Below are 21,125 nucleotides of genomic sequence, written 5' to 3'. Positions count from 1 at the left end.
AATCGTCCACCTCCCTGCAGACAGGCTCTACTGTGACTCAAACACCGTCTATTCCACTCTCACCAACACCCAAACACCACCATCTGCCCGAAAGAATGAGGAAACCCGGAGTCATAGGGATTTTTTCCCCTAAGAAACAAAAATTGAGCAGCTTATAAAACTCTAAAGCTTCTGGAACTAATGCTCCTTTTTATATGGTTTCTAATTTTAAGCACCTGTGCCTGATTATTGATTACAATGTGACTTTAGATGAACAGATTAAAACTTTCTCCATAAAAATGAACTGCTAAAAGAAAGGGGGAAAAAAAAGAAACAATGATAGCTGCTCTCTGGAGAGTGAGGTTCTGTCTGGTTCCTAAACTTACATGCTCACTTTGACAAGTGAGGGCCTGAGCTCTCCCGGCAAGCACCCAGATTCACAGCACACAGTGCTCTCAGAGCCAGCCCTCCTCCTCTCTGCCCCCAGCCCAACCCCCAGAGGAAGACTCTGACACCTTCCTCTTTGATTTATTAGTAGGTTCCTTGCCTTTAAAGTATTATTATCTCTACAAAAGTCAGATGCGTGTTATTTCGTCCCCAAAACTGTAGGTCCTTTAGAAACAACTATCACTCATAAACATTGCATCTCAAACTGTTTTAAACATGTGTTATACATGGGCCTCAGAGTGACTCTGATGACAGCTATGACAGTAGCTTGGTGCCATTGCTCAGAATGAGTGAGGGAAGGGACCATTTCAACGTCGCATCCCCAGCAGAAATGCAGTTCACAATGAATCAAGGGCTCTGCTGCCCTCAGCTTCCCTGGGGCGTGGACAGAAGTGACTGGGTTATCCCCACGCCCAGCTCCAGGACAACCTATGGAGGAGATGGCAGTGAATGGGCAGACCTGATTCTGCAGGGCAACTCTGCCCATCTAGCTCTGTGAACAAGAGATACCACGAGCAGGAGAAGAGGACAAGGGAGTGGGGTCAAGTGTGGATCCAGGATGGCTCCCCAGATGCTTCCTGGACAACACACACCAGTGACCGGGGGCAGGGGCTGGGGGGTCTAGAGAAATACCAGTGTCCTTGTGACTGAGAAGAGGCACTTGGCAGGCAGACGGCTAGAACAGCCCAGCACCCAAGTCAGAGAAGACACAAAAAAGACACCAGAAGGCAGAGTTGGTCTCCAGGGGAGGAAGTACCATGGACAGGGTTGGGATAAGCGGGAAGTAGAGACATAATCTGCTTTCTTTAAGCATGCATCATGTGTTTAACCAATACCCTAGTAAAGAGGCATTCAAATAGTTCTACTACTTTTTCTACCTTTCTCCATTTTCCCCTTTTTAAAAAATTGTCATTATAAAGGAGTTACCGTGACAATACATTTGAATAATAATACATTTGAATTTTGTCTTATTTTATTTGCTTTGTAATTTCAACCAATTCTTTATTGGATATATCAAGGGATGAATGCCTAATGAAATTATTGATTCTTAATTCCTAGTGAAATTATCGAGGCAACAGGTTATGATCTTCTCTTCTACTTAGAAAAGACAGACAGACAGAAAGACAGAAATCAGTCATCTAGAATTGAGATAGCCCAGGGATGCTTGGCTTGCCATTATTACCTGTTTTTCTAAAAGTGGATGCAGGAGAGAGAAAAAAATTTAAGAGCAAGTCTGACATAGAGGGCAGTTAGCATCAATCTCCAGAAAGATGAGAAATTCAAGCAGCTCCTAGACTTCAAATGCCTTGGAAATCCAACTGTACGATTATGACCACATTCCAGTACTGAAATGGCTAGCTGCCAGATTCCAGGAACATCAGAACTTGTTGCAATACACCAGCTGGGTGCCACCCCAGGGCCTCTGGTTCCACAAGTCTGGGGTAGGGCCTGAGACTGTGCCTTCCTCTCAGGTGCCCAGGTAAGGCTGTGACCAGTGCTGGCATTAGCGTAGCAACACCGCAGGGTACACTGTTGTTCCAAGTAGCAAGACACGCTCCAGGAGGGGCCAGCTGACCAGTGTCCACCCTGGGCTTTCGCCTGACATTTCTCACTTTGGAAAAACATTAACTACTCCCATTTAGTCATTCTCAGCCTTGGCCCCACAGGAGAAGCCTTAAAAAAAAAAAAAGCAAATGCTCACACTGAATCCTAACCAAGAGGTCAGAATGTTGTGAGGCTCCAGGTGACAGAAGGGTTGTGAAGCTTCTAGATGATTCATTCCCTGGGCCTGGTGTCTCTGTGTGGACAGTGTATGCTGGGCCCTTATCGTCCCTCCCGCCTCTCAGTGTGAATTCACCGGCAGCATGTCCACAGCTAGTTTTCTTGGTCCAACCTGGTGGTTCGTTGTGGTCATGAATAGATGTTTTCATACAAGAGACTTCGCTGCCAATTTTACCACAATTTCAAGGCTGCATCAAGATGGTAAAAGCAATGGACAGAAAGACAAATGGTCTAAAATATGCCACCATCATTGCAGTTCTGTTTTCTCTCCAAGACTCATACCTAGAGCCTGGCCTACAAAGAATCTCGTCCATGTTTCTGTTGTGCCTCAGAGGCCATAATTGGAGCTCAACAAGAGATCACTTCTTTTGGCTAAAGGCAATTTTTCTAGGATCTTTCCTGAACTTATCTGTGGTATTTCAATGAGTAACAGACAAAAATGTATTTATTTAGGGATTATCTATATTGAAAACTAGACATGAGATTTTTTTCCTCTGTCAACATTGCCGTAGTATTGGCTATTTGAACAAAAGGAGAGGTACTTTTCCATTCAATCCCAAGTGCTCAGAATTCTCCAGTTTATATTCAGAAAAACATTTGATTTTATTGATCATGTTAGCTGAGTAAGTTTAAACTCCAATAGCCAGGCAAGGAGAAGGTTGATTCTTTATTGTAAAGGTTATTAAGAGGAAACCAGACTTAGAAATTATTTGTCTTTGAGAAATCCTATAGAGTCAGAACCACTTAAAACTGTTCTAGAAGTTTTGTTCAAAGCCAATACTTACATGATTTTCAAGAAATACCATGTTGGTGGGATATTAATTTTATTTTTTAAGATTTGCCATATCTCAATAAAGTGCTTTTATCCATGACAATAAATAATATTTCTCTGCTTTTAACTGCTATAAATTCCTACATTCCACTAAGAACCCAACAATTAATTGCACCCAACTGGATTCCCTATAACCCAGAGTCCTTCGTAATAAATGGTAACCCCTTTGTCACCTACTTTCTCAGAACACTTTACTACAAATAATAATATTTTCTTGGAATTTTTCCCACTGTTATCCAACATGAAGAAAAGGAAAAGTCTAAAACACCACATGACAGAGATTTTGTTGACTTTCTCCCCAGTTTTGTACATGTGGGTGCGCTTGCCTGTCTGTCAGTCTGTCTTCTGGTTGCAGATTTCAGGAAAAGAGCCAACCCTCCTGAGGCAATTCTCAAAATCATCAGCAGTGGTGCTTCAGAGAAAAGCTCAGATACCACCACAACAAAAACTCCTTGCCTGAGATTTTAGACATTTTGCAGATCACCAGTAAAAAGGGAAGAGAGAAAGACTATGGTCGGCGAATGGAACTGTGGTATTAAAGTCATAGGTGAGGGTGTAAAAATGTCCCCACGAGCCATTCCTAAGCACTCATGCTTTTCCCAGGTCAGCCTTTTCCCTCAAAACTAGTTCCTTTCCATAGAATGTTCTCCTCGCTCCCTGAGAGAAACCCAGGAAGTGATTTATAGAAATGACCACAATATTTTTTAAATGAAGTTATGCAAATCTGATAGACTAAAGTAAATGTTTCATAAAACCAATGACTGTTTAAACTGTAGGACTAAATTGTTTGTATATAAATATTACCTTTTATATTCCATTTGAGTTTTATGTAGATGAACACATTACTTTAATGACCTGCATTTACAGAGGGAGAGGGAGAGGTTTGCTCCCTGAAATTCTCACCAGCCAGATGGCTGCCTTTTCTTGCATGAGATTAAAAGATGTTTCTCATTCGCTGCCATGCTTCTGAGGCAAATTAATATCGCTGGCTAAATTGCTTGTGTTTTCGGAATAAAATTTAAAGAGAACTTTTTAAAGTGATTGGTGTCACAGGTTCTCAGAGCAGATTGCTCTCCAGGTAGAGAGACATTCAGTAATTAATGGAAAGAATTCTGTGTTAATTGACTGCTTCAGGAAGGGAGATATAATGACTCCTTATTAATCATGAAAAGAGATGTACAGCATGAAGGCCCCACAATAATTGCTCCAACAGTGGAGAAATGTTAATTAATGAAAAGAACAATGATGTAAGAAATTAGCTGCATAATGCTTACCACCAGTGGTAGTTTGGATTTGAAGCACATTATTTAGAATGGAAACCACAAAGTCTTGCCTTAAACAGATGCATGCACTCAAATTATTGTGGTAAGGGATGGGGGTGGGGGGATCTCTCCTGAATCCTGACATGATTCCCTGAAGAAGCAAAAATTCTTTTATATTGTTGAGATAATGTATAGAGGGGTGACAGTTACATTCGTCAGGCAGTGGGTATATTACTTCTCACACATTGATACCCCTTCTCATGTTTTTGTCCCTGTTTCCCTTCCCCTATCCACTCCCAATCACCTTGTTTTCCTCCTTCCCTTTCCTATTTCAAATAAACAAATAAACTTGTATACAATATACCAGGTAATGAAGTCAGATTCAGTAACAATATGAGATTAACTGTAAGGGGGAAAAAAAGAGAAGAGAAATAACATAGTGTGTTAAGAACAACAATCACACAAGATAAAGCTCTTGTTTCCATATCCTAGAGTTCATTTCATTTAGTCTCATCCTATATGACCTTACGTACCTAGGTTTTGAGCTATTGTAATCCTCTGCTACGAGAGTCATAGATGTGTCCTAATTATTACAAATGAGGGAAACCATGGAGCCTGTGTTCCTTTGGGTCTGGAAGAAGCAACTCTTTTTGCCCAGAGATTTATTCATTTCAAAGAAAATGACCTTGCCATTCATCTGTAAGTTGCACTTCTAAAGTCAGAAATGATCCCCAGACCAAACAAGGTTATGTATTAACGTCATTTAACTTCAACACAATTGAGTCCTTTTGATGGCTAAGGACAAAAAGAAGTGGAAGGTATGATTTTTCCCTCCCTACACGGAAATAAACAAATGTGAAGTCCTGATGATTTCTGACTAATATAAAGGATGAATTCAGGTTCATTTGGGGAGATGGGTGTCCTTTTTCTAAAAGAATCTAATTTCTAGTTCCAGGAAGAACCTACAGCCTCTTTTCTAACAAGTCATTTTCCAGAAAGGGAAGCAAGTTTATTACCGAGCTCTGACCCCTGGTGTTTGAGCAGCTCAGAACCATTCATGGCCCTCGGCCAAAGCCATCTTGAGGGCTCTGCAGGGGCTGAGAGTCCTCGGCCAGCCCAGCACACCCACTGATCCCACAGCAGGTCCAGTTCCTCCGGCTGGCTTAGAGGGACTGCCCTGGGCCTGCAGCAGGGAGGGCAGTCCCGCTGACCGGGCCTTGCATTTCCTTCCAGGTGGAATGTCCTGGGGCTGCAGGGGGCCCTCCTCTGCCACTTCATCGAGCCTGTTTACCTCCACAGCATCGTGGTGGGCAGCTTGCACCACACCGGCCACCTCTCCAGGGTCATGAGCCACAGGATGGAAGACATTGGCCAGCTGCCCACCTCCTACCGACACAACCGGCCGCTGCTCAGTGGTAAGGAAACCCTGCCCTGGCCCTGGCCGAGTCCTGCTGGCACAGCAGAAGATGGAATCCCCCCCCCAACTAATCAATTCTGCTGCATTAGACTGGGAAGGGGCTGCTTCTGGGGCTTGAAGTCTGGCCTGGGCGCTGTCCCTGAGCTCCTCAGCTCAAGGCTAGGGCTCTACCATTTGAGCCACAGCCCCACTTCCAGTTTTTGAGTGGCTAATTGGAGATGAGACTCTCTCAGGGACTTTTGTGCCCAGGCTGGCTTTTGACCATGGTCCTCAGATCGTAGCTGGGAGGGCAGGTGTGAGCCCCTGGGGCCCAGTTCGTTTTTTCCATTGTGTTTTCCTATCGGGGCAATGTATAGAGGGTTACAGTGACATCCATCCGCAGTGGGGGCCTTACTCCAGTTCAAATTTTTTTAATGAAAAAAATAACATAAAATCACAACCAAGGTGAACAATTTTTGGATAAGACAGACTGTTCATAGCAATTGCATGCTTAGCCTATGCATATTTCAGTCGTGGAATTTCTACATCTACAGTAAGGACAAAACTAACAATTATTTTGCCGGTGCATAGCAAGATCTTGGTATTGAATATAACATGTTAGAGAATCAAATTATTAAAAACCACAAGTTGTTTAAGACATGGTTTATGTTCATGAGAGGAACGTTACTGTGTCTGTGATAAAATACAGAAGAGTTCCCACGGCCTGTCTTTGTGATTCATATTGTCCTAGATTTTAGATATCTTTCCATTGCCATTCCCATTCCTGTGTTTGTGTGAGTCCAGATTTTTGTAAATGCCTTCCCATCAAGCTGAAGAATCATAGGCAGAGTGCAAGACCTCCTTAATTCGGGAGAAATTTCTGAAATTTAATGCTCATGAGTAGTATTTTGCAAAACAACTCTTTGAGGCAATAGGCAATATTTTCTGATGTCTACAACATAACCTAAAATGTCATTTTTATATCACAGCAAACACAGATAAATGCTGAACCAACAAATTTTTCATAAATCTTTTATGTAAAATACATGAGGTTTAAACATTTTTTGAAGCCAGGCGTGCACACCTGTAATCCCAGTACCTGTGAGGATGAGGCAAGAGAATCTCAAATTGGAAGTCAATAGAGGCTACATGTTTAAGGGGACCCTGTCTCCAAAGCAAAGAAATCTATTTTTTGTGAGCAGCTACTTTTGTCTTGTTCCCACAAGTCCAAGGAAAATATTTCCATCATCAGTATATTTAACCATCAACAAATTTATCAACATAATCCAGGCATTTATCTAATCATCAACAAATGCATATTGATTTCTTACAAGGCATAGGCCTACTAGAACAGTGACCTGTGAGCAGAACTCTAAAGGAAGGAGAGAAAGAAGCATGGGAAGGGGCTAGAGGAACAGGGTGGTGAGAGAGAGAGAGAGAAAGAGACAGAGAGAGAGAGAGAGAGAGACAGAGAGACAGAGAGAGAGACAGAGACAGAGAGACAGAGAGAGAGAGAGAGAGAGAGAGAGAGAGAGAGAGAGAGAGAGAGAGAGAGAGAGAGAGAGAGAGAGAGAAATAGAAGCAGAATAAAGGTCCCCAAGGAAATTTCCAGAAACCGACAGAGTTATAACTGCCTGCCATCTTGGAATAAACCTGTTGAAGAAAATGGTGGTTAAAGGCCAGTTTCCAGATCTAAAACTAGTCATGGAGGCCTTACTTCCAAGGCATTACGAAGGTAGCTGTGGCATAAGTAGAGCAAAAGGCAAACAAACATACCTTCAGCCACTGAGTTCTACCTCTTAGCAGGTGGGAGGTTTTCTGGCACCAGGGACTGGCAAATAATTAAAAGAATGCGTTATTACACATGAGGGGGGTATCAATGTGTGATAACTCATGCACCTACTACCTGATGAATGTAACTGTAACCCCTCTATACATTATCCCAACAATTAAAAAATAAGTAAATAAATGTTAAAAAAAAAAAAAAAGAACAAAGTTGGAAGACAACAGAACATGACAGCTTTCCAGCCCTGAATACTTGGTAATTTTTGAAGGTTGTCATGAGCCTGGGCATTTTCAAACTGTGACAAGTAACTTGCAGTCACTTATCTTGATGTCTTTTTGACTCCAGAGACAAAGTCTCTAGATGTCAACAGAGGCACAAACTCTCCTGAGAAGACCCCAGGCAGGCCTCACTGTCCTGGTGACATTGCAGCTTCAACTCATAAACCATCAGACAGAACACTCGTGCATGGCGCCGTCTGGTGGCTGTGTGCACGACCTGCCCCTGCACACAGCCAGCCATCAGCTGCCACTGATACTTTCTGGTTAAGGAAAGCCATAGTGGACAGTTAAACACAGACAGAAGTGGTCGTCCACTCTTGGTCCTGCCATGCTATCTCCAGTATTTTTCGCATATTCTCCATCAAATATGCTATTTAAGACAGCACAGTAGCTATAAAGTGACGGTCAATTATGTTTGTGTTAGTAATAATGAGTAAAGTGACATCGATATAGACTTAAGAGTTAGTTACCACAAATCCATAAATGCGTGATAAATTTACCTATCTGATTCTACCTTAGTTGTGTGTGTGTGTGTGTGTGTGTGTGTGTGTGTGTGTGAGAGAGAGAGAGAGAGAGAGAGAGAGAGAGAGAGAGAGAGAGAGAGATCCCACAGAGTATCTAGCAGTATCTAAAATACAGAAGGGCCCTTCTATTCCTGCCAGTTCATGATTCTATGCATGCCTGGAAACATGCTATTTCATTCATTCCACAAAATTAAATATAATCCCCCCATATTATAGATTTGGTTCACTTCGTGTAAAAATTACATCCCTGAAATGCCTTGGGTAAATTTGACTTGAAAGAGTGTGAATTACATTTTAAATATAGTGGCCTTACCAGCTATTTAAAGACATGCTGTAATAGCCTCACTTCTATAATGCCTTCTTATGAAAGGTAAATAAGGAGCTCTCTTTAAAGTAAGGCATCTATATTTAAAAACATGGGTCATAATAAAACTTATTTCATGGGAGAATTGTAGATTTTTTAATTTTCTTCTTTTTAATTTTCTTGGGGTAATATATAGAGGGGTTATAGTTACATTCATAAGGTAGTGGGTGCATTATTCCTTGAACATGCTTTTGGCCCCCTTTCCTTCCCTCACCCCTTCCCAATCATTGAAATAGGGAAGGGAAGGGGAGAAAACAAAGAGAATTATGGATTCTTTTAAGGACACGTTTTCCCCCTCATCCTTGAAGAAGACCTCGCTCAGAAAGCAGTGTGTGATGGTGAGCTGGCCCTTTCTTGCTCACTGCACATAGCAGCCTGTGTGTATGAGTAGCTTCTATGGAATTATCTGCATGAGTCTGCAGGCAAGAAGGCCAGAATGGCACCTGGCAAGTAGACTTCAAATTAGAAAATTAATATATAGTGAATGGGATCCTGTCTGTGTGCAAACAAGCTTGCTTAGAAAGCAAACGTCCCCCCCCCCGGAACCCAATAAACAAAGAAAAGATCTGGAAGTCATCTAGCCAATTATAATTCAAATACCTTCAGAAAGCAAGCTTAGGCTAAGGCTGTGTATGTGAGTGTGCAGTAAAGAATCTGAAGTTTAAAGACGAGCCTACATGCATAGTGAAACCTTGTCTCAAAATATTTTTGTTTTTGAGCAGGCTGATCAATCTTGTTATCATTATTCCAAGGAAAATACTTCTATTATCAATATTTTAATTTATCTTAATAGCTACATGTTTATCAACATAATCCCAGAATTCATTTAATCATTTCACAATAAGCATGTATATATGTGTATATATATGTACACACACATATATATGTCAGGCACAATCCTATATATGATTGTATGTGATATATGTATACGTGCACATATACATATATATCGATGTGAGATAGGAAAGAGAGAACTTGGAGAGAACTTTCCTGAAACAGGAAAATGCAGAAGCAAACAGATGTGGTGCAGATTAGCAAGTAACAAACTAGGAACACATTTCTCTCAGAACTTTCAACAGCTGTAATCTCATCAATAGAGAACTGAAGCAAGGGGGAAGCAAGAGGGTGCTGAAACAATAGGGACTCAGCCTAGCTCTCTCCCACAAAAAGAGAGAATCAGAGAGCTGAAGCACAGGATGTCAGGTTCAAGGCTAGCCTGTGCTGCAAAGTGAGATCAAAGCCAGCCTCAGCTACATAGTGAGACCTTGTTCTCACTCTGCCACCACCCCCAGTAGATGATAGATGACATTCTCACAGCTGTATCTTGTCCACCATGCAGGGTAGAGATGGAGACTGCAGTACAACGCTGATGTGAACAGTCCATAAAATAATTGCCTGCTTAATTGTACATTTGCCTTTTAGATTCAAGTAATCTGGCTCCATTTCCTTGGGTATAATCAGTGTCAATCATTAATTATAGGGGTGTCAAAATTGTTCTGCTGTCATGAATATTTAGTAAACATTGCAAGTGTGATCTCTACATGGTAGATTGAAAAAAAATCAGGTGTGAGAAAAGAATACCATTCTTCCTGGTCACTTTGGAAACTTTGGGATTTTTCAGTAAATTTTTCTTTCTTCATTTTTCTTTCTTTCTCTGTTTTTTCCTTCCTTTTCTTTCTTTTTTTCCTTTTTTTTATTTTTTGAGTACTAGGACTTGAATTCAGGACCTTGCATTTGCAAGACAGGTACTCTACCACTCAAGCCACTCATCTAGCCACCTTTGCTCTGGTTATTTTTGAGATATTTTCCAAGACTAGACAAAGCTATTTATGCTTCCCTCCATAGCTGAAATGCCTAGCAACTGCCATCATGCCCAGCCTTTTCTGTTTAAATGAGAGTCTTGCAAAAATTTTGCCCAAGTTTGCCATGAATCCTAATCATGTCAACATCTATCTCCTGAATAACAAATTTACAGAAATGATCCTCTGGTGTCCAGCTTTGGGGAAGTTTTTTCTTGTGAGTAAAGGATAGAGGCCCAAAGTTTATATAATATCTCCAACAGGGATAATATACATGTTGAATAAAATCATAAATGAAAACATGTATAATGTAAAAGGCATCCTGATCTTTGTTTGCTGGCTGCTTTCTTATTCCCTGGAGTAATTGAGTGATTTATAATTAAGTTGGCAATATTTTCTGGAATCTAGCTGGGAGCATCTTTGATCTATGTGACTTGCAGGGCACTATACAACCTAGAGTTGACCTTCAGATCCTCCTGAAGGTGAAATAGCAATGAGCCTAGCAATGGATGCCTCCACTGTGCTGCCACCTGTCTCCTTGACATTCGCATTACTTTGTGAATCAGGGAGCAAAAAAATGGAATGTCCCAGAACTAGTCAGGATTCCTAAGTCCTAAGTCTCGTTCACAGGCTTGCCAGCCTGCACTTCTCAGCTACACCAGTGGGGTTTTCTTTTCCTTCCTTCCCTTCCTCCCTCCCTCCCTCCCTTTCTTCCCTCTCTCCCTCCCTTCCTTCCTTCTCTCCTTCTTTCCTCCCCTCTTTGCATCTCTCCTTCCTCGCTCTGCTCCTTCCTCCTCTCCCCCATTTGTTTACCACACCTCCTGTGCATAGAGCAGAGTACATGCCAGGTTGACATGAGCATCTCATGGCTGCCTCCCAGCTCTGTTGGGGCCTCAGTGAGGTTGGCAGTCAAGCATTAGGACTAAAGTCCAAGCCAAGCTGCAGCTGAACCTAGTCCCAGGCAGACATCTGTGTACTAAGAGCCAGCAGCAAAGTGGCAACACTTTCCACAGCCAAGAGGTGAGGGGAAGAGAGCAGGAGGAAAGACACCCCATGCAGAAGCCGGCAGCTCACACGTTGTGACATCAAGCTCTCCAGAGCTTCCCCGTTAGTTTAGAGTCTAGGATTTTGGAGGACGCCCCAGCTCTGTGTAGTCATGGTCAGTCCTCACCATCAAAGAGACTAGAAGGGTGGGAGAGCAGGAAGGGGGGGGGCACAGGAGAAGACTACTGTAATGCCGAGCCTGGCTGCATGCATATCCGGAGCGGTGAATGCGCGTCTTTGTACTCAGTCATCCTTGACCTCAGCAGCTGCCTCCTCCTGCCAAAATGGTCCCTGCCCAGTAGGACAGTCCATGGCTGCCAATGGGCCAGATTGTCCCCCTGCCCAGCTCTCAGGAGTGGGCAGCTGCCACCGAGAATCACTTCTAGGGGGAAAAAAAAAGAGCTGACATAAATGGAATTAGCCTGACCATCCAACATTGCCCATTCATGACCCCAAGAAGGTCACAGTGTCTGGGACCTGGGCTGTGCAGGGGACAGACAGCTCAGACAGGGTGTTCTGTAGAAAGTGGGCCTTGGTTCTATCCAGGGAGCCCCTAAATTGGGGGAGGGAGGTAGCTGGGGACACAAAAGGGATTGTGGGGTCTGTGGTTGTGCAATTCAGAGTTTAGTGGATCTTCCCTTGAACTTCAATGCATGCTGACTCCAAAAGGACCTCCTGTGCCATGCTGCCACTTAACCTAGGGACAGGGCCTTCTCTGGGCACCTGCCGCTGGCCCCAGGGCTGGACTGTGCCAGGCAGTGCTTTGCACCTGGTGTGCTTGCTGAAACCTGAGCATATCCATCCCATGACACATTCCTATGGAGCCTGGACTGCCATCCCTGGACCTGAATGCCACACACTTCCTGAAATCTCTTCAGACTCACCAAACCTGAGAGGACTGTGGACAGGCCACTGTCCCTTCTGCCAACTGCTAGAATGCAGGAGGGCAGGAAGCCATAAGGAGGAGGCAGGCAGGGCTGGAGGTCTGGCTGGCACTTACAAGGTGGCACTAGACAAGAAGGGAGAGAGCTGGGCTGCCTTTAGAGAAAGGACGATGCAGGAGTGGCTACAGGAGCTGTCGGGGGAGAGGAGGTTCAGAGACATAAGAGACTCCCAGTGGAATAATGAGATGAAGGTCTCTGATATTCCAGAATATCACAGATGTTTCTATTTACTTATGAGACTCTGATCCATGTGGCATATTCTCTAGGACCCCCACAGGTTGTATCATGCCAAGGATTTCCAGGGTGGACTCCAGAGTTGAACAGCATAACCTTCAAGAAGGGAAGTGGAGAAGGAGGGCACAGCAAACCATAAGGCAAACTGGTGCCCGAGTCTTGCTTACGAATCCTCAGGCAGAGGTCACATGATGGGGAGATTCCCACAGGTGCTGACAGCAGGAAATCCACCACCTTAGCCCAGCATTTCCAGGAAGTTCTAGGCAGGAAGAGCAATGTTGGGAGATGGCTTTGCAGGACTGGAGGCTGAGACAGAAAATCAGAAGCTAAAGTATAGCTAGCCCCTTGGCAACAAAGCATAACCCCACCACCACCACAGGGCTGGGGAATGCTTCTCTCTCCCAAGCTCTGTTGGCATGAATATGGACATTAAAAATCAGAGCACACAACTTGGCAAGGGGAAACTGATACATTCGGAAACAAGGACTTCCCTCCAAATTCTAGATATATTTTATATTCTGGGAAGAGCCAGCTTCAGGGACATAAAATCCTTCAAGTCACACAAGGATCTGAGCTGAAAAGGATTCTTCATTTCATACTCAGTTGTCATCTTGAACTTTGTAATAACTTTATAACAAAAATACCTCACATTTCCATTTGGCATTAAGTCTTCCAAATTTGGTAGGGTTGTTTCTAGATCACATTAATATATATATATATATGTACATATATATACTTTGTTTTTTCACATTAAATAAACTATAAATCTAAGAATCCATGTTGGATTGCTTACCACCACTATGCTTTGCCTTGAACCTAACATGGGTATGCTCTAGGTGACCGACAACACATAGTCTTAAATTTGTTTTTACAGAGTTGTGTTTTTTTCTTTCATTCATTCATCAAATGTGTATAGACTGGGAAATCTGGGCTGGACTTTATTAACAAACAGCCCATAAAAATTCTTTCAATTAAAAATCGGCCCTGACAATGCCTTTCAGCAGGAGGCCGGCCGCAGGGTGGCACCTGATTTTTCAACCATCATCTTTACAAGTAAAATGCTGTCTTCTACGTGACCCATCTTTAGAGATGAAAGGCAGACTAGTATGCACCTGAATATCTCATCCTCCTCTAGATCAGACCAGAAGCAGGCTTGGTTCCCTATTATCTGCTCTGGAGGGAGCCCTGTTTGGGGCCAGGAATATGCATGCTTGATTGTCCCCCATCTCTCTTTGGACAGGAGTGAGTCATGGCGAAGCACTGCAGCCAGGAAAACCTCCCCATTTCAGCATGAACTGGGTCGTGGGCCATGCGGACCTGGAGATTATCAACGCCACGACCGGCAAGAGGAGCTGTGGGGGCTCATCCCGGCTCTGCAAGCACGTGTTCTCTGCCCGGTGGGCACGGCTGTATGGTAGGGTAGGTCGCACCTGTCCTTTCTGAGGGACAGCTGGTTGCAGCTGGACTCAGGTTCAAGCCCAGGGGAATGAGAAAGAGGCTGGATGCCAACAGCAAGCTGTAGTATGGCCCGGCACTAAGCCAAGCACTTTATCCCAGATATCCTAACTCAATCACATGGAAACTTCTTGACTTCTCTGTTATTCCCAGGTCAGATAGAAGGGCATTAGTACTCAGAAAAGCTTGGTAATATCTTCCAGATTTCACAGGTAGCGAGTGTCGATCGGAAGGTCTTCCCAATCCCAAAGCCTACTGACTTCCACCAATAATTCAGAACCTGATTTCTCTTCAGCAATAGGGATTTATGTTTCCTCCACCTCAAAAAAATAGCAAGCTGACAAATAAAAAATACATATTTGTGTTTCTGTACATTTTATTGTATTTCAGGAAATGATTCTAAATAGCAGGAATTGCATTGTGGTTTTTGGAGACTTATAAAACATGCCTACTCACACCTAACATCTGGTCAACTTACGAACAGTGGAAATTGCACGTGTTCCTCTGAGCCTGGCAGACACTTCTGCCCCTCTCACAACCACAGCAGACACGGGTCTGTGACCTGGCTGGCCATTCTATAGCTCTGACCAGAGAGCTTAGCCTCCATCCCTGACTGCTCTGGGCAATTCCCCACGTCTCACTTCCTCCAAACTCTTTAGAAGGTCAGGAAGGTGTTGATTTGTCTTACTACACAAACAAAGCCTCTGCTTTAGCACTTGCTGAAGGGGCCATTGGCTAGTGTGTGGAGGTGATGATCTACAAACCCCAAACACCCTGCAGTGCTGTGAGACACAGAGTGTCCCCACCACTGGCCTGCTCTCCACCTTCCAACATCCTCCACTGTCGGGGATGTGAAGCTGTATTTGATTCCTGCCTTGCATTGGCTCCAGAGTTTTACAGCTCAGAAGCCTCATGGGGCTGACAGCGGAGTCTGATGGAGCACATTTTAATTTTACTTTTACTCCTGGTCAAATAAAAACATCTCGCAAAGCCTTTCTTCTTTCCTGCTTCCCTTCTTTCTGAGCCCCTCCTCACCTTCCTCCTGAAATTCAAAAACAACTGCTTCGTTTTTTATCACAGCAGCTTAGATATATGCCATGTTGTATGTGTTTGTTAATTATTTATACTCTTGATTTAAAAAAAAAATGTTCCTCCACACTGGATGTCCACAGAATTGCCTGACAGAACTCAGGTAACTGGCGCTACCATTGGGCTGTATCATATTGCCTTTTGTTTTAAGGAAGAGAGAAAGTAAAGCAAAATGGCTGAGACTAAGAGCTGGTGTTTTGCTGATAGAATTCCTCTGTGGAAGCACCTGTGCCTGCAGTTGGTTGATCTGCTCTTTCCTCTTCCTGTCCACAGCTGCACACTCGGTTCCCAGGCCATGGAGACACACCATCCATGTACTGTGAGGCCAAGCGAGGGGCCTACACCTACCAGTCGGTGAAACAGCAGCTGTTTAAGGCTTTTCAGAAATCTGGGCTGGGCACCTGGGTAAGAAAACCACCAGAGCAAGAACAGTTTCTACTAACTCTCTAAGTCACTGGACTCCTTAGCTACTGGACAGAAGAGAAACACCGGGAGAGGACGTGGCCATGTGTGTGGAACGATGTGGTGTGTCTCTTCATCTACTCTGAGCATTTACTTTCATTCCTCCATCCAAAAGCACATGTGTGTCCATGTTTGGATGGGCAACTAGAGTTGACTCCAAAGCAATCCGTGTTTGGATGAGCCGCTTCTCCCCTAGTTACTCATTCCAAGAATTCTACCCACTGTATCTAGAGGTTAAGAGTCATTGCATTAGCCCCGCCCCTTCTTAGTGGCATCAAGAGGAAACCATCTATTCAGGGAGCTTAGATGCAGGTTCAGAAGGGAGTACTGAGGCATAGTTAGCTAGAAATGAGCCTTACAACTATCCCCTGGGCTTCCCTCCCCTGCCATGAGACTTTCTGGCAACATTTTGGGGTCTCACTAGCACAAGTTTGTTTCAAGATAAGTCACAAGTAAAAAGAAAAAGCCATGGGCTCTCCTCCATAAATAAACTAATAGGAATGCTCTGTTGTTTTCATCATCCATCATTGGTCTCTCCATTTCCTTTCCAAAAGGATTTGAGGTGCACACTACTAAAGAACAAATAAAACAGGACAAAAGAATGACAAACACACTTGCAAAACAATGGAATGATTGCCCAAGGCACCACAAAGTTATAATCCATAACGTAAGAAAATCGTTATCAGATGTCCTATGGACAAAACATTGCCAACCAACCCATGCCTAATCGGTCCATCACAACTCATCCTTTCTTTTGGTAGAGAATGCTCATCATCAAAGTTTGAGTTCTCTGAGTTCCTAGCTCTCTCCTACAAACTTGCATACAAGATAGAAGGAAACTGAGTCTTAAACCAAATTCTGACTTTTTAAACCAAATATATATATATATGCACATTCTTCCTCATCTTTCCCTCTCTCTCTCTCTCTCTCTCTCTCTCTCTCTCTCTCTCTCTCTCTCTCACACACACACACACACACACACACACACACACACACACACACGCACCATCAAAACAATTCTTTAGTTAAGACTTATGAGTTTCCAGCTCACTATTCTTTAACGTTTTCCACCGTCATCTCATAGGACTGGAAGAAAGAAAACAGCAATTAATTTAGGGTAATTGCTAAAATGTAAGCAATAAGGTGTCACCACCTGTAGAACAGCATCATAGAGAGCTGACCGCTGGTCACCGGACCCCTTGCCATTTCATGCACAGACAGCAGCATTACCAAGAGGAGAGACGCTGGGTTTGTGTGCTGGAAAAGCCACCATGCTAGCATATCTTTCATCAATCCAGGTCCTTTGAGTTGTTTGAATTTCACCACTGAGAAGTGATTTCTAACATTCACCATGCTAGTTAGCTGGTCTCTGACTTCCAGTAAAAAGATTCCTAGGTGAAATGCATTATGCTAAATAACAAGGCACCACAGTAGCTTCCTATTCTGGTTAGAATTCCAAGAAGGCACGTGTTACATTAAGGTATATAAAATCTAGCAGAAGCTACGGGTGTCACAAAAATGAGGGGAAAATGAAACAAACTTGAACCATACCTATATGGGAGTAGAAATACTATCATGAAAATGGAAAGCATTCCTGGGATTCAGTGTAAGACCAAATGCATCACTCAAGTCCTTTAGAAAAGAAAATGAGTGCATAGTGGATAACTTCTTCAAGTTTCAAAAGATAAGAAGATGACTTAGTAATTCATGGCCTTGTGTGAACATTAAAGGAGTGAAATGAAATTTTTTTAGGTTTTATTCTTATACTGTCTTCAAGTGGTTGAACAAGATGGGATAAAAAAAATCTTCCATTGGTTGTAAAAACTGAGATCAAAAGGCAAATTCATATACATTTCTGATAACTTTGTTTATCCTAGGAGAAAGTTTAGTGAACCAAGAAACTTGGAGAGTTGAGCTGTGGCTTGGGCACTATTTCCCAGCCATCAGATAGCTTAAATCCTTCTCTAAAAATCTAGAGGAATTAATTGCTCGTGTACTGAGCTAGGGCTTGGAGAACACCTAACGCTTTCAATCAGTGTGCTTCAGTGTTATTAATAACACTGTAATGAATCCTGTAATGAATACTTCATGTGACTCAGTTGCATGACTCATTTCATCTAAGGCAGTGGATCTCCAGAAACCAGCCTAACTTTACTAAAATATGAGTATTTTAGTAAAGTATTTCCTCCTGAGGAAAGATATCCATTGACGCCATTCTACCCCTTAGCACTAGTTCTGGGATTCTCACCAAATCAACAGAAGACTCATTGCCATGAGAGACAGAGACTCACTTGTTTATCACAAAAGGAGAGTTTTGTTCTTACTGCTTCCCAAAGTAAATTTGAGAAGGTGAGGCATACCATGATGGAGGGGAAGGGTATTTGACCATCTTGGAAGATACTTGGCAACGTAGAGAGGGAAAGAGCATAGGAGGAGGAAGAGGCATAGGCTCTGTCTGGTGAAAGCAGACAGAACTCTGAGACACCACCAAGAGCTGCCACATTCAGGGAAGTCAGCCAGACTGGTTCTCTGGATACAAAGACTCAATCAGGACTTCCCATGTGTCCACATGGTAATGCTCTGCCCCTGACTTTTAGAAGCCTGGCCCCCACTAGAAGTGGCCACAGAATCACAGGATTCTGATATGCCTGAGATAGACAGGACATGTGGGCAACTGAGACAAACGGGTCAATAATGGATAACTGTTATGACTTTGGTGATTGGAAGAATGCACCAACAGTACTTTTGGAGTAGATCTAGCGTGCAACCAGTCCAGGAATGTGTGTGTGCGTGTGCGTGTGTGTGTGTGTGTGTGTGTGTGTGTGTGTGTGTGTGTGTGTGAGAGAGAGGGAGAGAGAGAGAGAGAGAGAGAGAGAGAGAGAGAGAGAGAGAGAGAGAGAGAGAGAGAGAGAGAATGTCCAAGCAAACAAAAAGAAGATGTATCGAGCATAAAGTTAGGGAACGTCTTGGCATCTAAGTCACCTGACTGCTTTTTTGTCCATCTGATTTAACTCCTTCATCTCTTTGTACATCACATAACAAACAGCCCAGAGTCCTTTTACTCAACCTTTCTTTTTTTTTTTTTGCCAGTCCTGGGCTTGAGTTCAGGGCCTGAGCACTGTCCTTGGACTTTCTCAAGGCTAGAGCTCTACCACTTGAGCCTCAGCACCACTTTCGGCTTTTTTCTATGTATGTGGTACCAAGGAATTGAACCCAGGTCTTCGTGCATGCTAGGCAAGCACTCTACCGCTAGGCCAAACTCCTGGCCTTTACTCAACCTTTCTGCATTCTGTTTTCATACCTATTTAGCCCCTACTGAAGTCCAAGTAAAATCAGCAGCATCCTTATTTGCCTCCAAAATACATAGTGCTCTCCTGTTAGTAAGGCTTAAGGTTCCCTGCCTGGTTCTCACATCCAAAAGTCAGTGTGTGATTGTGTAGGAGTCTTTACATGGGGATGGGCTCCAGGAGGGGCCAGCAAGCACAAGAGCTCTACTTAGGATTTCTTTGAGTTTTGTTTTGTTTTTTTTTTTCAGAGAAAGGCTTTGTAAGTCTATAACTATGGTTTCCTTGTCACTCCTGCAATTCTCTTTCAGTCTGTATATACCAGTCATGTCACTGCTGAATTCGATGTCTTCTTCCTCAGAAATGTCCAGCTGAGTCATTTTTCACACGAACACATAGCTCATATTTTTCCGTATAAATTTCCTTTTCACAGAAAAGTGTTCTTACCAATAAAGCTAAGTGGGGTTTTTTTGTATAGTGTTTACCATATCTGGAGAGCCATAAATAGTAATGCATAGTATATCAATGCCCAGAATAGAATAGTTAGAATATTTTGATGAAATCCTATTTTTAGATTATAAATTTCAAGATGAGTCTATAGTATCTTGTTTTTAAAGAAAAGAAATTTTAAAATTTGAAATTTAAATATAGTAGACATTTTTAATTTAGGGGGATCTTATATACTTATTTTTTAAAGAAGCCATTCTACTGAAATAATGTGATTGGCCCACAATACATTAAATCTCAGTTTCTAGTAGTAACCAAAGGAAAGTTAGAAACAGGCTTTCTTTCTACACATGACTATTAGAATACAATGACCATTGCACTGGGCAAAGCTCGTACCTTTGCTGGTTCCTCCATGGCCCTTTTCTAGAACTGTTTGTAGAGTCTACAGTTCTAGTCCAGGATTAAGAAATGCACACTCAGAAAAGCGATCCCAGCTTTGGGGTTTCTGCAGTGTTCACGGTAGAGTGGGCAGTTAAAAGCCTTGTCCTGCAGAAAAAGCTGTAGTAACCAAGAGGCAGCCTTTGGCCAGGCCAACTCACCCCTTGAGGTCTTCTTGCTATGCTACGCCTCCCTGCACAAAGCTGATGCTGCCTGTGGAGTCTAAAGGAGGTGAAGAGCTGGTGGGGACGGTCGGGAGGAAGCCGGACAGGAAGGCACAGCCGCCCTCGCTGCTGTCCGTGGTCCTGACATCCCATTGCCCACTGGAGCACAGCTGGCTCTGCAGCTCTTGTCAAACGTCCCTGGTGAATTATGAATCTGGTATGAAAGTATGATGGGGACCCGGAAACTCGGAGACAATCCACGGATGCTGCCCGAGGAAAGGCCACACCGAAAAGGGTGATTTGTTCCCACCTGGTTTCTCCCTTCCCTCCATTCTGGGAGACCAGACATGGCCGGGTGACTACTGCCCAGCCGGCCATTTTCACATTAGCCCAGCGATTCTACCTCTTTGGGTCCCTTCCTTATGTTTCATTTTCTCCCTCCTCTTCTTCTTTCCTGCTGTCCATATTGTCAGCTCTCCACTGTCCTTAAATCTGTGCCTCCTTTGTTCTGATTCCCTGGATCAGTGAAAGGAATAAAGCCTCGGGCGTGCTTCTGCCCTGGGATGATCTATGCAGCACGATTTTGGAAGTCGGTGTGTTCCTGTGATAGCTTGCCTACAGGGATTTATAATCATCTTCTGGGATTCCTGGGATATTTCCATCTGATCTGACCTCCCACCAAATAGAACACAGATGGCCCAATGTCTCTAGAAATTGAGGCCACACAACATGAACCCCTCTGGGAAATGTACACTGTATCAAAGTCTGAAGAACAAAGTACCTTAATTCCCAACTTATCATCTCAATGCTCCAAGAGAGGAAGCATCCTTTTAAAAAGACATACAAAATTATCATGCCTCTTTTCCTACAGGCACTAGATTTCTATCCCTCTGCAGTATAGGCATCAGTTTAAAAAAAAAATCTTTCCCAGCAGTGCCCAGTTAATTTACAGCATTTTTTATGCAAAAGGAACTTAATAAATAGTAATTCTTAATTGAAGGTATGTACATTAAAAAAGCATGATTGAATGGCAATATTGTACCAATGGATGTACATTTGTAATATTTGTAAAAAAGAAATCTAAAACCTGAACATATGAATTTCATATGTTAATT

At 43.1% G+C, this 21,125-nt stretch overlaps 1 protein-coding gene across 1 annotated transcript in view; it reads left to right on the top strand.

Moving 5' to 3' along the window:
- Positions 1-16,583, top strand: part of Adarb2 (adenosine deaminase RNA specific B2 (inactive)) — a 324,779-nt gene extending 308,196 nt beyond the window's left edge. Inside the window, exons 11-13 of the mRNA XM_090318701.1 lie at positions 5,536-5,717; positions 13,912-14,090; positions 15,489-16,583. Coding sequence (XP_090174827.1) covers positions 5,536-5,717; positions 13,912-14,090; positions 15,489-15,665 — 538 coding nt within the window. The 3' untranslated portion in view covers positions 15,666-16,583. The remainder of the gene's footprint in view (positions 1-5,535; positions 5,718-13,911; positions 14,091-15,488) is intronic.
- The last annotated feature ends 4,542 nt before the right edge of the window (positions 16,584-21,125 follow it).

The sequence above is a fragment of the Megascapheus bottae genome, chromosome 26 (assembly GCF_031878675.1).
Source record: "Megascapheus bottae isolate mThoBot1 chromosome 26, mThoBot2.hap1, whole genome shotgun sequence".
In the NCBI taxonomy this organism is placed as follows: Eukaryota; Metazoa; Chordata; class Mammalia; order Rodentia; family Geomyidae; genus Megascapheus; species Megascapheus bottae.
The sequence above is the reverse complement of the archived record's forward strand: the minus strand, read 5'-3'. Positions and strand labels throughout refer to the sequence as shown.